The following is a 21,866-nucleotide window of genomic DNA, read 5'->3' on the forward strand; positions in this document are numbered from 1 at the left end:
CGGGGTACCATAAAGCAAAATGAAGGAGCACTTTGCAACCCATGACAAAACATTACAAGTTCCCTATAGATGTGAGGAAGAAATTGCTTCGTTTGCTGAAAGCATTGCGAGATGAAATTAGGTCCGAAATACGCAAAATTGAAAGGGAGAAACCTCGAAGGACGTGGCGCAAGGGATTGGCGAGAGTCGCCTTTCGCGTCTGTGTCCATCCCCTATCCGAGGTTCATCCCCAGGGAGCACCGAAGCCCTCGTCTCGGGAGGCTATCCCACGGGGCACTACGACTGCTCGTCGGGTTCACGCCCACCAGTCGTGACGGGTGTGCCTTAGAGTGGCTCTTGGTGCGAGCAATCTGCCTAGCTATCTGTTGGACCGGGGTTCGAGACCCACCTATGCTCCATGGTTGGGATCTAGCTTTGGGGAACCTTTAGTTTTACCCGCTGAGTTATCAGCAGCCATTGCCTGGCCTTCCCTTGTCCTAGTTTGGGTGGAGAGGGGCTTGGACACTGACCATATGTATGTATGGTCAGTCTCTAGAGCATTGTCACTGTCCCTTGCCTCTGCCATTCATGAGTGACTTTTAAAGCTTTAACCTGACGTCTGCTGTATTAACAATTATGAGGCTAACATCGCAGTTTGTGCAAAGCCGAGAGTCACGCTTTATGCCTTCTTTACAGTGGAGCTTTACCCCGATCAGGATTTCGCTCTACCAGTCGTTTTTGCCTTTTTCTTAGCGTTGTTTACATCGCTCCTTTGTCGTTTCTTCGACCCTCTCGTTCCTTCGAGTAATTTAATCTTCAGTCTTATACGTTCTGTGCAGAGTAACAGCACCTGTTGCCCTCTCCTTTACCTTTTAATTATCGTGGGTATTTCCACGTGGTGCTATATCACAGTTTATTGGCGATTTGCTTTCGTCGCGGTAAATTCTTCTGTGCATCTTCAAAGAAGTCATCCTCTGTTTTTTATCATCCTTCAGTGAATCGTCTTCATGTGAAATGAATGCGATGCTTCTCCCGGAAATACTTCATCTCGATTAGGTTTCAATACATCTCGAAGAAACGGCATCGAGTACTATATCTTACGGCACTTTTGTCGTCGGAATTGGCATAGTGCCAGTTGTACCTGCGTGAATCATCCCACGTCCTTTAATACTGTACGATTGCAGTACACTCATCTGCGGTTGGAGAAGATCCTGTATCATTTTCTATTGCAGTAGTGTAGACCTGGTAAGTCTCAACAACTTTGAAGCCTGATAAGGGGGATTAGAATGCGTGCTCCCCCTCTGACAGACTTGTCAATCGACACCTCCTTCAACTGCAGAACCATCGGACGGGACTGCTGCTGTGCTGGGGAAGAAAAGAAGGCTCCTGCAAATACCATTCCACATGAAAGTACGCGTCAAAGACGGTGTGATACCGTCCACTAGCCCAGGACAGGGAGGTAATTTGGCATGAGGTACAGAGGCTCACGCTCCTGTTACCATTGCCCGTTCTCGTACGGGAACGAACACGCACCATTCGTCTGGATAAAAGGTACCATTCTTCCGACAGTTCCAGAGAGACGATAGCCTAGCAAGAGAGAACCTCTATGTGCGCTGCTTCCTTCACGGCAAGAATGGTCCTCTTGTGAGATTATTTAACTCCATTTTAAGGTCCTTCTCTTTCCTTTGAGTGATTCCACCTTCTGTGCAGTCTATTTCCCTTATTACCAGGAGAGTGGCAGCATCTTTTCTACCCTTTTTACCTTTTCATTATTGCATTTCCATGCGTTGCTTGGCCAGAGCTAATATATACAATATAAGAATAAGGTACTCAACTTTCCAGAGGCAGAAGAAGCTGAAGAATGCGACATGCTGACAGTAAATAGCGAACAATTGGGAAAAAACACCTGTTCATAGACGCTACCACAGAAGGAATGGAGTTCGCGGGCGGTGATGACGTCAGCCAAGATGGCGTCGCTTATGACGTCATCCGAGTACCAATAACAGTAACGGAGGAGAACTTTGTAACGGCTCCTCCCATAACTTGCCACCAACTTCCCCCTCGAAACGTAAACGCTTTGTGGGGTGCAGATAGCTATGTGGCGTGTCAAGCATACGTCCCCTGTTATTATACGATATCCTAAAGGGAAACCTTAAGGGTACTCGCGCCAGAAGTTAGAATTCTGTGAAACCTTTAGTTTAATTCTCTGGGAATATCACTGTAGACATTTATACCCTTAGGAAGCTACTGAAGGAACCTTCCATCAGGACAACATGGCTATCTCACCCAAAAATAAATTTTGAGCGAAGTGTTTTGCATTCTTCATGGTTTCCAAAAGACTAACGTTATTTGAAAATTATGTTGCCTTCTCTCCCTTTCTGTATGTCTGTGCATGTCTGTGCATCTTCCTAAAAAACATCTGCATTGTTTTGATCTTTCATAGACCTGTCTCCCTGTGAAATGGATACGACGTGTCTCCGGGAAATTCCTAATTTCTTCAATTTAGTTTCAGTACATCTCGAGGAGATGTTGTCGGTCGAGGTATGACGTACTGTCTCCTATTTGTTCCTACATTAATATAGACCATTGTTCTTTGACAAGAACTACGATTGCAGTACACACATGTACACATATTTCGCTCTATCATCAGACAAAACCTGCAGGATGATTGCCATCGATTCTAAGGAAAGGACACGGCTTCCTTAGATCTAAAACCTCGCACACATCGTATGTTGGTACAGGAGAAAAGGAACTTGTAGGAGTAGGATTGTTTCATTCCGTAGGTGACGCAATACTTTTGCCTTCCCTGAAGTCAGCCTTGGAAGCCCTAGAGATGAAAAGGAACTTGTAGGAGTAGGAGTGTTTCATTCCGCAGGTGACGCAATACTTTTGCCTTCCCTGAAGTCAGCCTTGGAAGCCCTAGAGATGAAAAGGAACTTGTAGGAGTAGGAGTGTTTCATTCCGCAGGTGACGCAATACTTTTGCCTTCCCTGAAGTCAGCCTTGGAAGCCCTAGAGATGAAAAGGAACTTGTAGGAGTAGGATTGTTTCATTCCGCAGGTGACGCAATACTTTTGCCTTCCCTGAAGTCAGCCTTGGAAGCCCTAGAGATGACTTGGCCCTAGAGGAACCCAAAGGCACAGGAATTTCAGAATTGGAAAATGAAGAGGGGCTAAAGAGGTGAAGAATCTTTCTCATCTTTCTTCTTCCTGAGCTCTATTCAACTGCTGTAATTGTTCTCTATTCTTTGGTAGTGCCATAGCCTCTATACCATGGCCTTCTACTGTCTTGGATTAGAGTTCTATTGCTTGCGGGTACACTCTGGCACGCTATTTTATCTTATTTCTCTTTCTCTTTTGTTAATTTTTTTATAGTTTATATAGGAAATATTTATTTTAATGTTGTTACTTTTCTTAAAATATTTTATTTTTCTTTGTTTCCTTTCCTCACTGGGCTATTTTCCCTGTTGGAGCCCCTGGGGTTATAGCATCCTGCTTTTCCAACTAGGGTTATAGCCTAGAAAGTAATAGTAATAGTACGTTCGCCGTGATGGAAACTCCATGAATAGACATGTTAGTCTGAACTAGTAAGCAAGTTTGTAATTGAGGCAAGTTTATGAGTAAGGTCACTGTGGATTCCCATGTACTGTATGCAGGTTGTGTAGCGGTTCGAAGTTGTCCTATTGACAAGTGCAAGTCTTGGCAGCCTCCACAGTTGATAGAGTTCGGGAAGAAGAAGACGCTTCCGAAGATGTAGCTTTGTGCCAGGATCCCTTAGGACTACCTTTGCTATGTCCTCCTTATCTTCCCATCCAGCTGCTGAGGATTTACTTGTCGTGATGACCTTCAGCGAGTTGTTGTCTGCTGTTGGGAAGATCCAGTATTCTTTCCTTCTACATTATCGTCGTTGCTTAGCCAGAAATTCTCAATGATTTTGAAGCCTAAGGGGGCATTATAAATGTATACAGACCCCCAGCACATTTGTACATCGACACCTTCAACTGCAGAACTATCGGACGTGACTGCTGCTGTGCCGAAGAAGAAAAAAGGCCTCAGCAAAGACCGTCCAACCAAAGTACGATCCACTAACCCAGGCTGGGAAGGTAGTTCAGTGTGAGGTATTTATACTACCAGTGCTAGGTCTCGTTCTGGAGATTCCTTTGTGCTGAAACCGGTTCTCTTTTACAGTACTTCACTTACTTTACTTTGATGGCTGCTTTTCCAGTCCCATACAGCATGGGAACCTTTCTCTCTACAGGACCTCCACTGTCGTTTTACTTTGTTCGTTCAGAGTATTTAACATTTCTTATCGCGTATTGTTCATTTACTGTTAAATCGTCACTGTTGTATGACTGTTGAAATAAGAAAGTCTTCAGTTTCCTCTTAAAAGCCTTAATGTCTTCAATCATTCGAATGTTTCATGGGAGCTTATTATATGGTCTCGGGGCCGCATATTTAAAGGCTCTGGAGCCTAAAGTAGACATAAATCTAGGTCTTTTGTGAGATCTTTTAACACTTCGAGGCCAGTCAACGACAAAAAACTTTTCAAAGCGTCCGAGTAATGTGTCGAAGCTGGCGACATTGTAGTGGTTTGCGGACTGTGGCCAGAGGTAGCACCCGAACTGCCTAGTGTCCGAATGCCGACCACAACCCGACGTTCACTACACAAAAAATATACAACAGTGGAATACCCAAAAACCTGAGTAACAGTTCAACAGACCTGAGTACTGGGCACCACCCCTTGATTTATACTGGGCAAGGGGACCCAGCTAGAACCTGACTTACCCGTTTGCTTCTCCTCCCTTTCGCTTACTGATCATAAGTACAAGTATAAGAACATTAGGTGAAAGGAAATATTGTTTAATTAATTACGGGACAGTGTGGGAGGAAAGAATTATGATAAGTTACAGTACTTAAGAGATCTTAAAAAACAGTGGCTGGGGAAGGGGGGCACATTGGTGTAGGAACAGGAATAATATGCAGTGTTCATAAAACAAAAAAATAAAATTTATTTGTACAAAACTGTTAGGGTTATGTTAGCATGGACCCATCAATCCAAATAGAAAATTAAAGACAAAATTAGCATTCCTTAACGTCAAACTTCAGCAACAGGGTAACAGTGATACACACACAGGAAATTTTCTTCCCCCAGGTGGGACACTCATAAGTGTTCCTATACAGGCCAAGTCTAAACCAAGACACACCTAACCGTGTATCTATTTGGGCAAGTACCAGTATGCCATCTATAAAGAACATATAACGGTGAAAAATACAGTACCACAATTTTCCCTAAATCAATACTGTTCTCATCAATCTCCCGTCCACCATTGGGATGCAAAGTCACTTAAACAGTCCTAATTTCTGAAAAGTACAGCCGCATACTATGTCGTACAGGTCTGTGCGGGCCCACCATTACAATGACTAAAAGTTTGTCAACAGCACATTTGAAATCTTTCAATCTTGGAAGGGGTTTTGAATAAGTCTGAATTCATACTAAACTCAAAAGTCACCCTCTTCCTAACATCGGAATTCACTTCTTGGGCCTCTGACCAGATATGCCATTTCCATAGCTTCTGTTAACTATTTAATGTTCATGACACACTCTCATATAGCAACACAGTAGCTTACTTCTAGTTACAAGGTATGGATATAGAACAGCATCACAGACTAGTACAGACTGATAACAGGAAATATTCTAAATTTGCTCTCCCTTACACTCCCTACTGAGTGTAGGGGCTGCTGTCAATACCTGGAAAGGAACAATAACACATTAAGACATTTTTGGAAAAAGGGGGGCTTGAGGGATACAAAAGAAAAAAATAAAATCAAATATATTTCATACACACACAAACCACTAAAGTTTTCTCAGTCACAAACCCGCATATTTAAAGGCTCTGGAGCCTAAAGTAGACATAAATCTAGGTCTTTTGTGAGATCTTTTAACACTTCGAGGCCAGTCAACGACAAAAAACTTTTCAAAGCGTCCGAGTAATGTGTCGAAGCAAGCGACATGCACAGGACCAATATAAAGACCAAAATTTATCAAGCAATGATTGATGAATTGAAGAGAGCAGTACAGTACAGTAATATAAAGACTGGAAAGGTGACGGTTATCTTGAGGTTAATGAGAATAACAACACTAATCTATTCATTATGTTTTTTTGATTACCATCGTGACTATGTGCTTGTTGATTGTCATGTAGCAGGAGAATGATAGATTCTTTCGAACGATCAAAACTGAGTGACGGACGAGACGAGCCACGATCGACGGCGATGTTCCTCACCACCCAACGACAGGCTTTCGTGAGACGCACCCGAGCACTGCTCGTTACCTTGCTCCACCTTTCTCCATTCAAAAGTTGAAGCAGCAGTGATTCGCCGACCTTCAAGGGCACGAGCGCTAGAAGCAGCTCAACATCCAATTCATAAATGCATGTTGTCGTTCCTTCTTCTAGAGGGTATGACACCTGTACACTTTTCAATCTGGTACTTGAGTACAGTACTGTATTACCCTATTTGGTCTGGTACTTATCACACTGGTCATTTCTTGTTCGAGGTTATCGCCTATCTCCAGCCGATGATAGCGCGCCAGAGCATCACACGACGATCTCGCAGTTTGAGGAGCAAATAGGAAAAAGTTAAACAAAACCGATCAGCTGATGATATCATGGCTCCCAGAAACTTTTTCAAATTGCTGTAATATGTATCGTTGGTATATTATGTGGATTGAAGAATTCTACAATTACCACAGGGTGAACTAAGCAGATTTGAGGCTTGTTGGACTGAAGATTGCCAAGCAAAGAGCACGTCATATCTGCAGCAGCCATCTTGTTTGTTTACATCCAAAGTCACGCTTGTTGTTTGTGCTTGCTGTCTGCAGCAGCCATCTTGTTTGTTTACATCCGAAGTCACGCTTGTTGTTTGTGCTTGCTGTCTGCAGCAGCCATCTTGTTTGTTTACATCCGAAGTCACGCTTGTTGTTTGTGCTCGCTGTCTGCAGCAGCCATCTTGTTTGTTTACATCCGAAGTCACGCTCGTAGTTTGTGCTTGCTCTTCTTGTTTGTTTACATCCGAAGTCATGCTCGTAGTTTGTGTTCACTGTCTGCAGCAGCCATCTTGTTTGTTTACCCCTGAAGTCATGCTTGTAGTTTGTGCTCACTGTTTGCAGCAGCCATCTTGTTTGTTTACATTGGAAGTCACGATTATGGTTTGCGCTCGCTGCATCCCATCCAGTTGGAAAGCCAATATCTCGAGCAACAAGCTCTCGGTCTTCCTTTTTGGGCAGCGATGGCTTGCTGCTGGCGAAAAAAAAGCTTAGTTTGATTCCAACTATAGGAAGATTACCCTGAGGTACACATGATGAGTCCTGGGACATCGTCGTTGTTGGAGAAGCTCGTCTGTAGCATTGCTGGTCTGCAACCAGTAATCCCCTTTAATGTTCCTGTCCGGTGGAACATAAAAGTACGCGGCTGAGCAACAAGATCCTCATTACGGGAAATAAACTCGATTCCAAGTTGGGAGGGGATACACACCTGAGAAAACTCGACCGCCTCGTGATCATAGTCCACCAAAGAAAAACACCCGCTTCTCAGCCTGCTGGAAATGCAAGGAGCGTTGCAATCTTTCCAAGAGAATTTGATGGAGCTGCTCTGTTGCTTTGATGAGCGACGAAACTACCGTAGGGGCTTATGTCAGCAAACTCGGCAAAGTTTTACAGACCCTTTATGAGTTTGGAAATGAGGCACACGCTCGAGCATTGAACAAGGCAGTAGACTTGTCGGCGAGGTTCGTTCCGTGCAAGAGGAATGTACTAGCGGGTAAACTCAATTGCCAGGGACGTGTGTAAGGAGCTAAATGATTTCTGCTTCTTCGCTTAGAGGAAAGGCTTCTTTCTATTTTCTATTTGGGGTTCGCTGTCGACCAACTTCCTCGCCACGTAACTGAACAAAAGGCCACCAACGCTAGCCAGTTCCAGACCGGTCGGCGTCACTAAGTGACACATTCCAACACCCCTGGAACAACATGAACATGTACTCATTTCTGCCTGATTTGCTTCTTCGCTTAGAGGAAAGGCTTCTTGCTATTTGGGGTTCCCTGTCGACCAACTTCCTCGCCACGTAGCTGAACAAAAAAGCCACCAGTATTCTGCTAGCCAGTTCAAGACCAGTCGGCGTCACTAAGTGACACATTCCAACACCCCTGGAACAACATGAACATGTACTTATTTCTGTCTGATTTGACGATTGATCAACAGATTGTCGACGACATCCTATTGCTATCGAGGCATGCTGGTGTTCCTTCTTGAAGTACCGAGCAAATGGCCCAACCTTCTCTGGTAGCCCAATTTGCAGAGGTGTACCTCAAGCCAGTAGTATCCCTTGCACTTCACGGCCAGTGACTCTCCAACATCGAGCGAAAAGCTTTTTCTCGAGGCACTGCACAGGGGATGTCGTAATATCTATGAAGATCCTCTCCAGTTGTCTACCCAGGGAACGTGGGCCATCTTTTGCGATTAGTGCCGTAGAAGGGACACTCCTGCCGTTGGAGTTTCTCTGCAATCGATTGCTGATTTTCTTGTCTACCTTCGTCAGAAGAAGCTACTCTCAGAGTCTGTGGTGAAAGGCTATTTCATGGCCTTAAGCCAGGTCTTTAGACTAAAGGGCTGAGACCTTTATTCTCCAAGGGACATCACTAGGGTTCTCCTGTCCCTCACGAACCCTGAGACAGGCGTCAGATAGGGGTCTGGCTTTGGCCTGGCTGAACTCCACTTAATTTCAGAGGAAGGCCTCCTTCACCTTCGTAGCCGAGACCCAAAACCCAGCCTTCCTCGTCTCCCAAGTTCGAGCCATCCATGTTTCCTAAAAGAAGAGACCGTTGGAAATCTGGACGACTCGCTTCTCTGCCGCATAAGGACACCACTGCGCTACCTGAAGAGGACTCGCCGCTTTAGACTGCAGCATCGGTAAAGAAGATATCCAGGATTACTGTCTCTTCCTTCGAGAAACGATCAGAAGCGTGTATCCTGGAACTAGCAACGCAGCAGAAAGACCATCTCTAGCTCTTGCACACCCCTTACACCTGGCAACAGTAATAACCACACAATTTTTCTTCACCAGTAGTTAACTAATGTAATGGTTCAGTGGATACTTTCCAAAATCAAACCCTTGTTCTGTAGTCTTCGGTAGCGCCATTGCCTATGTACCACGGTCCTCCAATGTCTTGGGTTAGAGTTCTCTTTTCTTGTTTTCTTTAGTGTCATGGGCAGGTTTAATAGAATGGCCATCTATACCTGATAGTTAAGAGAGGTTACCTTGCTTGGTGTGTTGGCTCCACCACGCTGATCGATTTAATCCGACCTCCGCAGCGGATTTTCAAGAGGTTGTGGCAGCCCATTAGAAACACTCTCGCTTGGGGTTTGACACCAGCTCCATTACTTCTTGTAGTGTCTGCAACCTCGCCATCCATACGAGCTAAGGATTAGGGGTTTGGGTGAGCGTATAGGTCTATCTAACGAGTCATCGTGCGTGTCGGGGATTTCCTCGTCCCGCTCTCTGCCGAGAGGGGAACCTTCAGGTCTCGGCGGTGCAACGTAGACCTCTGCTCTTTGCGGAGGATATGAAATGGTTCTCACAATTAAGTGACGATAAGTAAGAGGATATGAAACTGTTTTCACAATAAATTAAGAGAATAGGAATTTTCTCACAGTGAATTAAGAGAATTCAAAACTTTTTTTTCACAAATTAAGAGGATATTAAACTGTTTTCACAAATTAAGAGGATATTAAACTGTTTTCACAATAAATTGAGACTATATGAAAATTGTTTTCACAACAAATTAAGAGAATATGATGAAACTGTTTCCACAATAAATTAAGAGAATGTGAAAATTTTCACAGTAAATTAAGAGGATATGAAACTTCTTTTTCAATAAATAAAGAGGATCTGAAACTTTTCACTATAAATTAAACCTATAATAACTACTCTCAATAATGTAGCAGGATGTGAAACTTCTCACAATAAATTAAGATATGAAAATGTTTTCACAATAAAGTTACCTAACTTAAGAGGATATAAAACTGTTTTCACAATAAATTAAGAGGATACTAAACTGTTCTCACAATAATATAAGATTATGACTGTTTCCACAATAAATTAAGAGGTTACTAAACTGTTCTCGCAATAAAGTAACCATAGGTAACAAATTTCAACAATGTAAAGTATTAAGTATCTTTTCTCACAAAAATGAATGCCTAACTGTCTGATCTCATATAACTATTAAAGATTAAGCGATTTTACAAGAAAATAGAGGGGTAAAACTTCTCATTCTGATCATCCTTCGCACTCGGATCTGGCTAGACTATACCATCCCATATACGCATATTATATAGTTATGCCTTCTCCATCATAAGGCTTAATACTACACAGTATTCTAGAAGCTTTATTCCACCTCTGACCAGATTGTGGAATGATCTTCCTAATCGGGTAGTTGAATCGTTAGAACGTCGAAAGTTCAAACTCGCAGTAGAGCCTTTGTATATCAACGGCCGGTTCCCACCGCATGGATTAAAAATGAACATCAACTAACATTAACTTTCCCCCCTAACCCAACCTACAAGCCTTGTCCTTACCTACTTAACTAACGGGGGGGGGGGGGGGGGGGGGCTAACACCCCCCTGCGACCCCCCTTACACTATCGTATTCAAAGTTAGTTGTAATGGCACAGGTGTCTGCTATCATATTCTAAGTTAGTTGTAATACTACATATAGGTGGCCGCTATCATACATACACCCCCTGTACAGCGAATGTTTTCATGTCGAACAGGCTGACATAAGTCTTTTTAGAGTTTATATATGAAAGATCATGTCTATTAATGTCTTTTAGGCTTAAGGTGGTACAAGTATCATATTCCCACAAAAGTAATAAAGTAATATCCCACAATAAGAAAGAATAACTCATCCCGCGTGATTGAGTATCTGATCCCGCGCGAAAGTGAAGAGTGGCTGATTTCACAAGAGAATCAAGTGTAGGCCTAAGCAGCTAATTACATAAAATGTCAATTGTAAGTATCTGACCTCACAAGAAAGTAATTTAAATGTCTGACCTCACAAGAAAGTAGAATATCTGACCTCACAAGAAAGTAATTTTAAGTGTCGAACGTCACAAGAAAGTAATTCAGGTATCTGACCTCACAAGAAAGTAATTTAGGTATCTGATCTCAAGAAAGTAATTTAGGTATCTGACCTCACAGGAAAGTGATTTAAATAGCTGACCTCTCAAGAAAGTAATTTAGTTATCTGATCTCAAGAAAGTAATTCAGGTATCTGATCTCAAGAAAGTAATTCAGGTATCTGATCTCAAGAAAGTAATTTAGGTATCTGATCTCAAGAAAGTAATTCAGGTATCTGATCTCAAGAAAGTAATTTAGGTATCTGATCTCAAGAAAGTAATTCAGGTATCTGATCTCAAGAAAGTAATTCAGGTATCTGATCTCAAGAAAGTAATTCAGGTATCTGATCTCAAGAAAGTAATTCAGGTATCTGATCTCAAGAAAGTAATTCAGGTATCTGATCTCAAGAAAGTAATTCAGGTATCTGATCTCAAGAAAGTAATTTAGGTATCTGATCTCAAGAAAGTAATTTAGGTATCTGATCTCAAGAAAGTAATTCAGGTATCTGATCTCAAGAAAGTAATTTAGGTATATGACCTCACAAGAAAGTAATTTGGGTATCTGATCTCAAGAAAGTAATTTAGGTATCTGATCTCAAGAAAGTAATTCAGGTATCTGATCTCAAGAAAGTAATTTAGGTATCTGACCTCACAAGAAAGTAATTTGGGTATCTGATCTCAAGAAAGTAATTCAGGTATCTGACCTCACAAGAAAGTGATTTAAGTGTCTGACCTCACAAGAAAGTAATTCAAGTATCTGACCTCACAAGAAAGTAATTTAGGTATCTGACCTCACAAGAAAGTGATTTAAATAGCTGACCTCTCAAGAAAGTAATTTAGTTATCTGATCTCAAGAAAGTAATTTAGGTATCTGATCTCAAGAAAGTAATTTAGGTATCTGATCTCAAGAAAGTAATTTAGGTATATGACCTCACAAGAAAGTAATTTAGGTATCTGATCTCAAGAAAGTAATTCAGGTATCTGATCTCAAGAAAGTAATTTAGGTATCTGATCTCAAGAAAGTAATTCAGGTATCTGATCTCAAGAAAGTAATTCAGGTATCTGATCTCAAGAAAGTAATTCAGGTATCTGATCTCAAGAAAGTAATTTAGGTATCTGATCTCAAGAAAGTAATTCAGGTATCTGATCTCAAGAAAGTAATTTAGTTATCTGATCTCAAGAAAGTAATTCAGGTATCTGATCTCAAGAAAGTAATTCAGGTATCTGATCTCAAGAAAGTAATTCAGGTATCTGACCTCAAGAAAGTAATTCAGGTATCTGATCTCAAGAAAGTAATTTAGGTATCTGATCTCAAGAAAGTAATTCAGGTATCTGATCTCAAGAAAGTAATTCAGGTATCTGATCTCAAGAAAGTAATTCAGGTATCTGATCTCAAGAAAGTAATTCAGGTATCTGATCTCAAGAAAGTAATTTAGGTATCTGATCTCAAGAAAGTAATTTAGGTATCTGATCTCAAGAAAGTAATTCAGGTATCTGATCTCAAGAAAGTAATTTAGGTATATGACCTCACAAGAAAGTAATTTAGGTATCTGATCTCAAGAAAGTAATTCAGGTATCTGACCTCACAAGAAAGTGATTTAAGTGTCTGACCTCACAAGAAAGTAATTCAAGTATCTGACCTCACAAGAAAGTAATTTAGGCATCTGACCTCACAAGAAAGTGATTTAGGTATCTGACCTCAAGAAAGTAATTCAGGTATCTGACCTCAAGAAAGTAATTTAGGTATCTGACCTCACAAGAAAGTGATTTAGGTATCTGACCTCAAGAAAGTGATTCAGGTATCTGACCTCAAGAAAGTAATTTAGGTATCTGACCTCACAAGAAAGTGATTTAGGTATCTGACCTCAAGAAAGTAATTCAGGTATCTGACCTCAAGAAAGTAATTTAGGTATCTGACCTCACAAGAAAGTAATTTAGGTATCTGATCTCAAGAAAGTAATTTAGATATCTGACCTCACAAGAAAGTGATTTAGGTATCTGATCTCAAGAAAGTAATTCAGGTATCTGACCTCAAGAAAGTAATTTAGGTATCTGACCTCACAAGAAAGTGATTTAGGTATCTGACCTCAAGAAAGTGATTCAGGTATCTGACCTCAAGAAAGTAATTTAGGTAACTGACCTCACAAGAAAGGGATTTAGGTATCTGACCTCAAGAAAGTAATTCAGGTATCTGACCTCAAGAAAGTAATTTAGGTATCTGACCTCACAAGAAAGTAATTTAGGTATCTGATCTCAAGAAAGTAATTTAGGTATCTGACCTCACAAGAAAGTGATTTAGGTATCTGATCTCAAGAAAGTAATTTAGGTATCTGACCTCACAAGAAAGTGATTTAAGTATCTGATCTCAAGAAAGTAATTTAGGTATCTGACCTCACAAGAAAGTGATTTAGGTATCTGATCTCAAGAAAGTAATTTAGGTATCTGACCTCACAAGAAAGTGATTTAGGTATCTGATCTCAAGAAAGTAATTTAGGTATCTGACCTGACAAGAAAGTGATTTAGGTATCTGATCTCAAGAAAGTAATTTAGGTATCTGACCTGACAAGAAAGTGATTTAGGTATCTGATCTCAAGAAAGTAATTTAGGTATCTAATCTCAAGAAAATAATTCAGGTATCTGACCTCACAAGAAAGTGATTTAGGTATCTGATCTCAAGAAAGTAATTTAGGTATCTGACCTGACAAAAAAGTGATTTAGGTATCTGATCTCAAGAAAGTAATTTAGGTATCTGACCTCACAAGAAAGTGATTTAGGTATCTGATCTCAAGAAAGTAATTTAGGTATCTAATCTCAAGAAAATAATTCAGGTATCTGACCTCACAAGAAAGTGATTTAAGTGTCTGACCTCACAAGAAAGTAATTCAAGTATCTGACCTCACAAGAAAGTAATTTAGGTATCTGATCTCAAGAAAATAATTCAGGTATCTGACCTCACAAGAAAGTGATTTAGGTATCTGATCTCAAGAAAGTAATTTAGGTATCTAATCTCAAGAAAATAATTCAGGTATCTGACCTCACAAGAAAGTGATTTAGGTATCTGATCTCAAGAAAGTAATTTAGGTATCTAATCTCAAGAAAGTAATTCAGGTACCTGACCTCACAAGAAAGTGATTTAAGTGTCTGACCTCACAAGAAAGTAATTCAAGTATCTGACCTCACAAGAAAGTAATTTAGGTATCTGACCTCACAAGGAAGTGATTCAAGTATCTGACCTCACAAGGAAGAGATTTAGGTATCTGACCTCAAGAAAGTAATTCAGGTATCTGACCTCAAGAAAGTAATTTAGGTATCTGACCTCACAAGAAAGTGATTTAGGTATCTGACCTCACAAGAAAGTGATTTAGGTATCTGACCTCAAGAAAGTAATTCAGGTATCTGACCTCAAGGAAGTAATTTAGGTATCTGACCTCACAAGAAAGTAATTTAGGTATCTGACCTCACAAGAAAGTGATTTAGGTATCTGATCTCAAGAAAGTATTTCAGGTATCTGACCTCACAAGAAAGTAATTTAGGTATCTGATCTCAAGAAAGTAATTCAGGTATCCTACCTCACAAGAAAGTGATTTAGGTATCTGACCTCACAAGAAAGTAATTTAGGTATCTGACCTCACAAGAAAGTGATTTAGGTATCTGATCTCAAGAGAGTAATTTAGGTATCTGACCTCGCAAGAAAGTGATTTAGGTATCTGATCTCAAGAAAGTAATGCAGGTATCTGACCTCGCAAGAAAGTGATTGAGGTATCTGATCTCAAGAAAGTAATTCATGTATCTGACCTCACAAGAAAATAATTTGAGTGTCTGACCTCACAAGAAAGTAATTTAGGTATCTGACCTCGCAAGAAAGTGATTTAGGTATCTGATCTCAAGAAAGTAATTTGAGTGTCTGACCTCACAAGAAAGTAATACAGTTATCTGACCTCACAAGAAAGTGATTTAGGTATCTGATCTCAAGAAAGTAATTTGAGTGTCTGACCTCACAAGAAAGTGATTTAGGTATCTGATCTCAAGAAAGTAATTCAGGTATCTGACCTCACAAGAAAGTAATTTGAGTGTCTGACCTCACAAGAAAGTAATTTAGGTATCTGACCTCAGAAAGTCATTTAGGTATCTGATCTCAAGAAAGTAATTTAGGTATCTGACCTAACAAGAAAGTAATTTGAGTGTCTGACCTCACAAGAAAGTAATTTAAGTATCTGACCTCACAAGAAAGTAAATTAGGTATCTGATCTTAAGAAAGTGATTTAACTAGCTGACCTCGCAAGAAAAAAAAGTTCTTGTATCTAACTTCACATGAAATTAAGTGTTAGTGATCTTACGCGAGAATAAAGTATAATATTTTGTCTTTGAAAAGCCATCGTACAATGACACGTAGTCTAACGTCTAACCAAAGACAGTGCAGACTAAGGTCATTATATGTGACCACTGCGAATGTTTTAGCATCATAATTGATCTTGATCAGCACTGGGTGACTAGGCCTATGCATGACGCCTAGGTTAGGTTAGGTTAGGAACGAGAGGCCTCCGATATCTTTGGTCGGTTAGGCTTAAGTTTGCATTTCTGTAATTTTTCTTGTTCAGTTTTCTTATCTTTTTCAAATATACTTCTAACTTTGATTCTCCATTCTCTCAGAGCACTGTTCTCACAATGAAGTAAAAAGACTAGGTGTTACTCTTTCTAATATACTTCTACTATACAGTAACTGTTCTCACAATAAAGTAACAGTCTAGCTTCTAATAGTCTACTGTGCTTGCCAGAATAGTTTAGGATTTTTAGAAAGCGTAGATAGTAAGGCCTACTTTAGTTTTATTTTTCGCCTAGAATCCGCCGCAGGCCTAGACGACTTTTTGATCGCTAGCTGTGTGCTATTATAAACTTCAATAGCATTTCGCATGGAATTGTCTTGTCATAACTGAAGGCTATTTGTATAAATGCTTTTATTAGTACCCTGATTATACGCGATATCTTCGGCTAGTCGTTCCAGGGGTTAAAACGCCGTGATACCTGACGTTAATTCTCTTATAATATCAATCGCAGAAATATTATACTGTAGGAAGCTGCCGGAAGGATCTTCCATCAGGACGTCATGGCCATCTCACCCAAAAATAGGATTTTCCTAAGTCAAAATCCCTTTTTGAATAGAAAATTGTACTTAGTTCAGTGCCAGCAGTATTCCGAGTTGGGGCGTGGTCTCGTACTAAACCCACCTAGTAATTCAAATAAAAAATTTACAGTTATAGAAAATATAAATATTTATTCAAAAACAATTTGACAAAATAATGGAATTAATAATTCAAGTATTTATTGTCTTATTAGCTTTATATAACATAAAAATTTTACTTTCAGATTCAAAGTCTGCAGTACATTGTAATAGTTGGTAAAAAATCCTGTGTGATGGAAGTCCATGTATTGAAAGAAGTTTTATCTTTGAAAGGTAAAGAGTATTTATTACTCTTCCTAATAATAGATATATGAGGACTCTCAAAGAGGTCTTCTTCTCCACCCCCAAGAGCATTGAGTCAAAGTAGATATATGGGGACACTCAAAGAGTGCCTCTGCTCTGCACGGGTGTGTAGCTCTTCCTACGAGCACACAAAACCGATGGATTCAGAGCCGTAAGGAAAGGCTTCAGCAGTAGAGAATAGTGGTATAGAAGCAAGTCCCAGTGAGTAAGAGAGACTGGGAGAGGAGAGAAGGATAATTAGTAGTAGAGGAAAGGAGTAGTTTTAGGTGTAAGAAATTATCCCTGCTGTAGGGATTGTGAGGTTGGTTTGGGGGAAAAGGGAGGATATGACTTGAGGTCTGGAGGGGATCCGGGACATTTCGAAGGGATGAGACCCGGGTGAAAAGGTGGATGGCAATTGGGATTAAGTCTTGCAAGAGCAAGGTCTTTAGATAGTGGGTGATTTAAGGGGAGGATTGGGATGGGGAAGGATTTGGATGAAGTGAGGGCACTGGAGCTCTCTGTATGATTATGTCAGGAACGGTGGTAGCCACGGTGGCCGGATCAGGAGTGGAGGTGGTTCGAATGACAGGATGTGGAGTGACGGGGGTTGGATGACGGCGCCTCTGTCTGGGAATTCTCTGCGGTTTAGGTGTGTTGCCAGTATGAGTGCCTTGCATGGCTGCAATCCTCTTTAGGTGCTCAGAGCACCTCTTGTTCCATGCATGGTGGGAGCGAGAGCGTTTGGATATCTCGGCTGGGTATCTCGACCTCGCTTGTGGGCATCTATGCATTCTTGTGAGGGGTGGCGTCGGCTGCAGACTCTGCAAATATTGGGTCCTCCGCAGTCCTCACGGTGATGGCCATACCATTGACAGTGGTAGCATTGAAGCGGCTCAGGAATGTAGTCTGTGATGGGGAAGGTACCCCATATTCCTAAGTCGAGGGTAGGGGGTTTGGTCACATTGACTGTGGCGATTATGTTTTTGACAGGAACTTCATCTTGGTCTTTTCAGCATTCCGCTCATGCGATGTTGCATGGAGATTGGGTATCTGGAGACGACTTCATGCCGCTTCTTGGCCGGATCCAGGAGGAAACTGACACTCTCCTGATTCTTGTAGGTGAAAATGCGGTTTGGTTGAGTTGAGAAATTTAATTAGCAGTTGGCAGAAGCGAGGATGGCAACTGCGGCATACGAAGGTTTTCCGTCGTCGGACTGGACCTTGAACTTGGGCAAAGGTGCAGCAACTGGCAGAGAGCTGGGGGATTGTTGTAGTGGCTTCATCCAACAGCTGTGGGAGACATGCTGTGCAGTTACAGTCACGCTGGTAGGTTAGGTTAGGTTGGGTTAGACTATGTTAGGACATGGGTGCATAATTATAAGCAGTTTGTAAGTTAGGTTAGGTTGGGTTATCAAGTCGGTAGTGATCTTCCTCATTAGAGGCGGATTAGCAAGTAGACCGTATCCTTAAGGACTGATGGTAGGTATCATACTATAGTCAGAGAGGGGTGGTAGATAGCAAAATCGGCGGTAGATAGCATACTATAATAGCACCGAGGCTGGTCCCTTCTCCTAAGAGTCACATTCAGGAAGAGTGCATCATGGAATAGAGTGCAATCATCACACCGGTAATAGATCTGATAATGGCAGGCTTTCAAGTCCACCTCAATATTCGATTTGATTATGAAATGACCCCATACATAATCTCTTGAATAAGAGTATCTGTGACATGGAATGCACCTTTCCTTGGAATCTGGCGGCCATTAGCCCTGGTAGGGGAGGTCATTGGATTTGTAGATGGTATTACAAATGAAAGCTCATGGTAGGCAAGGCAAGGGAGCCTGGTGTCCCCTGTGCCAGGTAAGCCGATTCTTGGGCTAGCTGAGACGTCCTTCCTCTTTGAGGGCTGAACTACGACTGATTTCACTAAAGCACACAACTACAGTATATGATTATACTGAGCATATTATATGTAGTTAAGGCAATCCTTCCATATAAAGAAAACAACTGTTTGGTTGTTATTGTGCCGTAACCAGAGAAAAGGATCCAATGTAGTACTGTCTGGCTAGTCAAACCGTGGCGTAGCTAGAAGTTTTTTCAGTGGGTGGGAACCTAGTGGGCACAGCTGAATATGAGAGGGCGCTAGGCTATGGGAGCGAGTCTATACATGCCAATTTCAGAAGCATTCTGAAGCCATATGAGAAGAGTATCAGGGAATATTCCTAGATCAGTGGTGGATATTTAGGCATTATACAGGTATCTGTCATTCTCTTATACTGTATCAAATAGAATAGAGATTCATAGAAATCTTCATCATCATTATCATCATCATCATCATCCCCTCCTACGCCTAATGACGCAAAGGCCCTCGGTTAGATTTCGCCATTCGTCTCTATTTTAAGCTTTTAATTCAATACTTCTCCAATCATCGTCTCCCAGGTCACGTTTCATAATCTTCAACTCTGCTAGTGCCCTGTGGAGCCCAGTTGAAATTTTGATGAACTAATCTTTCTTTGGGGAGTATGAAGAGCATGTCCAATCCATCTCCATCTACCCCTCACCTTGATCTCATCCACATAAGGCACTCGAGTAATCTCTCTTATAGTTTCATTTCTAATTCTTCTGAGGGCTTTGTTCTGTAATCTACAAATTCTGTTGGATATTATTTTATTGTCATACCACGATTCATGTCTATACAGTAATACCAATGTCGCTAAACTGATATATAGCCTGATTTTTAAGCATAATTTTAGTCGATTTTATTTCCAAATTTTATTCAATTTAGCCATTGTCTGATTCTCTTTTTTGGGCTCAAGCCATATCGTCCTGACGGAAGGTTCCTTCAGTAGCTTCCTAGGGTATATTTAACTAAATATGTAATGATTAGAATAGTAATATTACATGTTTAAAACAAATGACGTAATATGTCATGTTGGTTGGAAGAGCTGACCGTGAGATTTGCTATGGTCAACTCAAATTGTAAGCAGGATGTAAGATGCTAAGTTGTCATTCTTTCTTAGTGTCAACACATTGTCTCTTCGTGTGAAAGTTTGTGACGTCACCGGATGCAGGTGTCTTCCGATTCCGTCACTTGGTTAAGAAAAAGCAAGTATACGATATTTGTGATATCGGTAATTTATTCAGTTCATATCTAAACTTCACCAGAATTGGTCATGTGGACCAACACAGCTTCCTCCAGTGATGGAGATGTTTAACTCAGTTGTTATTCACAATAAAACTTAAAAACTACTAAAATGTGTTCAGTAAACCATTCAAATACATTTGAAAACAACTCATACTCAAATGTGTGCTTAAGACAGTAGCACACCAATAAATATACCCAAGGAAGCTACTGAAGGAACCTTCCATCAGGATGACATGGCTATCTCACCCAAAAATAGATTTTTCGCTTCGCTCAAAATCCGTTTATTAAACCATCCATTAAACTCCAATTCTAAACACCCTTTATTGGAGATCATTGTTCCTAAATACTTAAATGAATCTACATCATTAATCCTTTTTCCTTCCAATGATATTTCATCTTCCATTGCATACTCCGTTCTCATCATGTCTGTGTTTCTTCTATTTATCTTGAGCCTCACCGTGTGTAATATTTCATGCATTCTAGTAAGCAAGCATTGCAAATCCTGTTGTGTTCTGCTAAGAAGGACAGCATCATCATCAGCATACTCTAGGTCTTCTAAATTCCTATCACCAATCCAGTCCAATCCTTCTCCACCATCCCTGACTGTTCTATACATTACAAAGTCCGTGAGGAGGATAAACAACATAGGTGGCAACACATTCCCTTGGAGTACTCCGCTGTTCACAGGAAACTCACTTGATAAGACTCCATTAACATTAACTTTGGACTTGCTATGCTCATGAACAGACTTAATCAAATTTACATATTTAAGAGGAATTCCATAATATCGCAGGACTCGCCACAAAATTGGCCGGTGCACACTATCAAAGGCTTTTTCATAGTCCACAAATACCATCAAAAGGTGATTTCTATATTCCACGCATTGCAGTACAGCATGTCTCAATATGAAAATTTAGACAGTACAACTTCTATCTGTTCTAAATCCTGCTTGTTCATCTCTCAGCTTTTCATTAATATTTCTCTCCAGTCTAATAAGAATAAACGGATTTTGACCAAAGCAAGGTGCTACAGGCTGAAGGATGAGGACGGACGTGACGTCATTTAGCAATGGCGCCCGTTTGTTTACGTTTCGAGTACTAAAAGCAGCCACGGACGAGTGTAACTGTGGAACGGCCCCCCAGTTATTCTCCACCTTTCCATATCGAAGTGTTAACTCTATATGGGGTGCAGATAGCTATGTGGCGTGTTAATACATGCGTCCCCTGTTGATATATGATATCCTAGAGGGAAACCTTTAGGGTACTCGCACCAGAAGTTAGAATTCTGTGATAACCTGTAGTTTAATTCTCTGGGAATATCCCTGTAGTTAAATATACCCAAGGAAGCTACTGAAGGAACCTTCCATCAGGACGTCATGGCTTGAGCCCAAAAAGCATACTATATATTTTCATAACTGACGTAAGTGTGATGCCTCTGTAAGTATTGCAATCAGTCAGGTCTCCCTTTTTATCTATTTTCACCAACACTCCTTACTCCTATTCATCAGGTTTTGCCTCTACATGCCACATGCTACAAAATAATCTCTTAAGTAGATTTATGCTTACATTTTGTGTGTAAGAGTAAGTCTTAGTTTCTTTTTCTTTTCATTTCCTCATGTTTCTATGCAATGTGCAACACCAATCTGGTCGTTTTTTGCCGTGTTTCTTCGTTCATTCTTGAAAAGCGGGCGCGGCCTTCTCCTGGACATATACCGCCAGCGGTGTTCCAAGTCTCGCGCTAAACCAACCTAGTAATTCAAATAAAAACATTACCAGTTGAAAAAAATTTAGATATTTGTTTAAAAACAATTTTAAAAATTAATGGAATTAATAATTCAAATACTTATTGTCTTATTAGCTTTATATGACATAAAAATATTACTTTTAGATTTGAAGTCTGCAGTTCATTGAAATAATGATTAAAAAATCCCAGTGACTATAATCCATATTCTGGAAATAGTTGAAACTTTGAAAGGTGAAGAGTATATATTACTCTTCCTAATAATATTAATTGTGAGAGAAATGCAGTAAATATCCTTTCATGCATTCATGGTTGTCTCTGGTACCAAATGTCTACTGAAGAGTCTGAAGCACTGTGTTTAGTAGAAGAGAATCT

The 21,866-nt window shown here is 40.6% G+C and overlaps 1 protein-coding gene across 1 annotated transcript; it reads left to right on the forward strand.

Annotated features, from left to right (window-relative positions):
• The first annotated feature begins 11,027 nt into the window (after positions 1 to 11,027).
• On the forward strand, positions 11,028 to 21,661 carry LOC137633912 (homeobox-like protein HDP1). Its single transcript, XM_068366150.1, has 5 exons — positions 11,028 to 11,036; positions 11,418 to 11,582; positions 12,460 to 12,570; positions 16,508 to 16,595; positions 21,609 to 21,661. Exons 1-5 carry the CDS (start codon positions 11,028 to 11,030, stop codon positions 21,659 to 21,661), a joined length of 426 nt encoding a protein of 141 aa, XP_068222251.1.
• Positions 21,662 to 21,866: the final 205 nt, after the last annotated feature.

This window comes from Palaemon carinicauda, chromosome 43, assembly GCF_036898095.1.
Source record: "Palaemon carinicauda isolate YSFRI2023 chromosome 43, ASM3689809v2, whole genome shotgun sequence".
Lineage (NCBI taxonomy): Eukaryota > Metazoa > Arthropoda > Malacostraca > Decapoda > Palaemonidae > Palaemon > Palaemon carinicauda.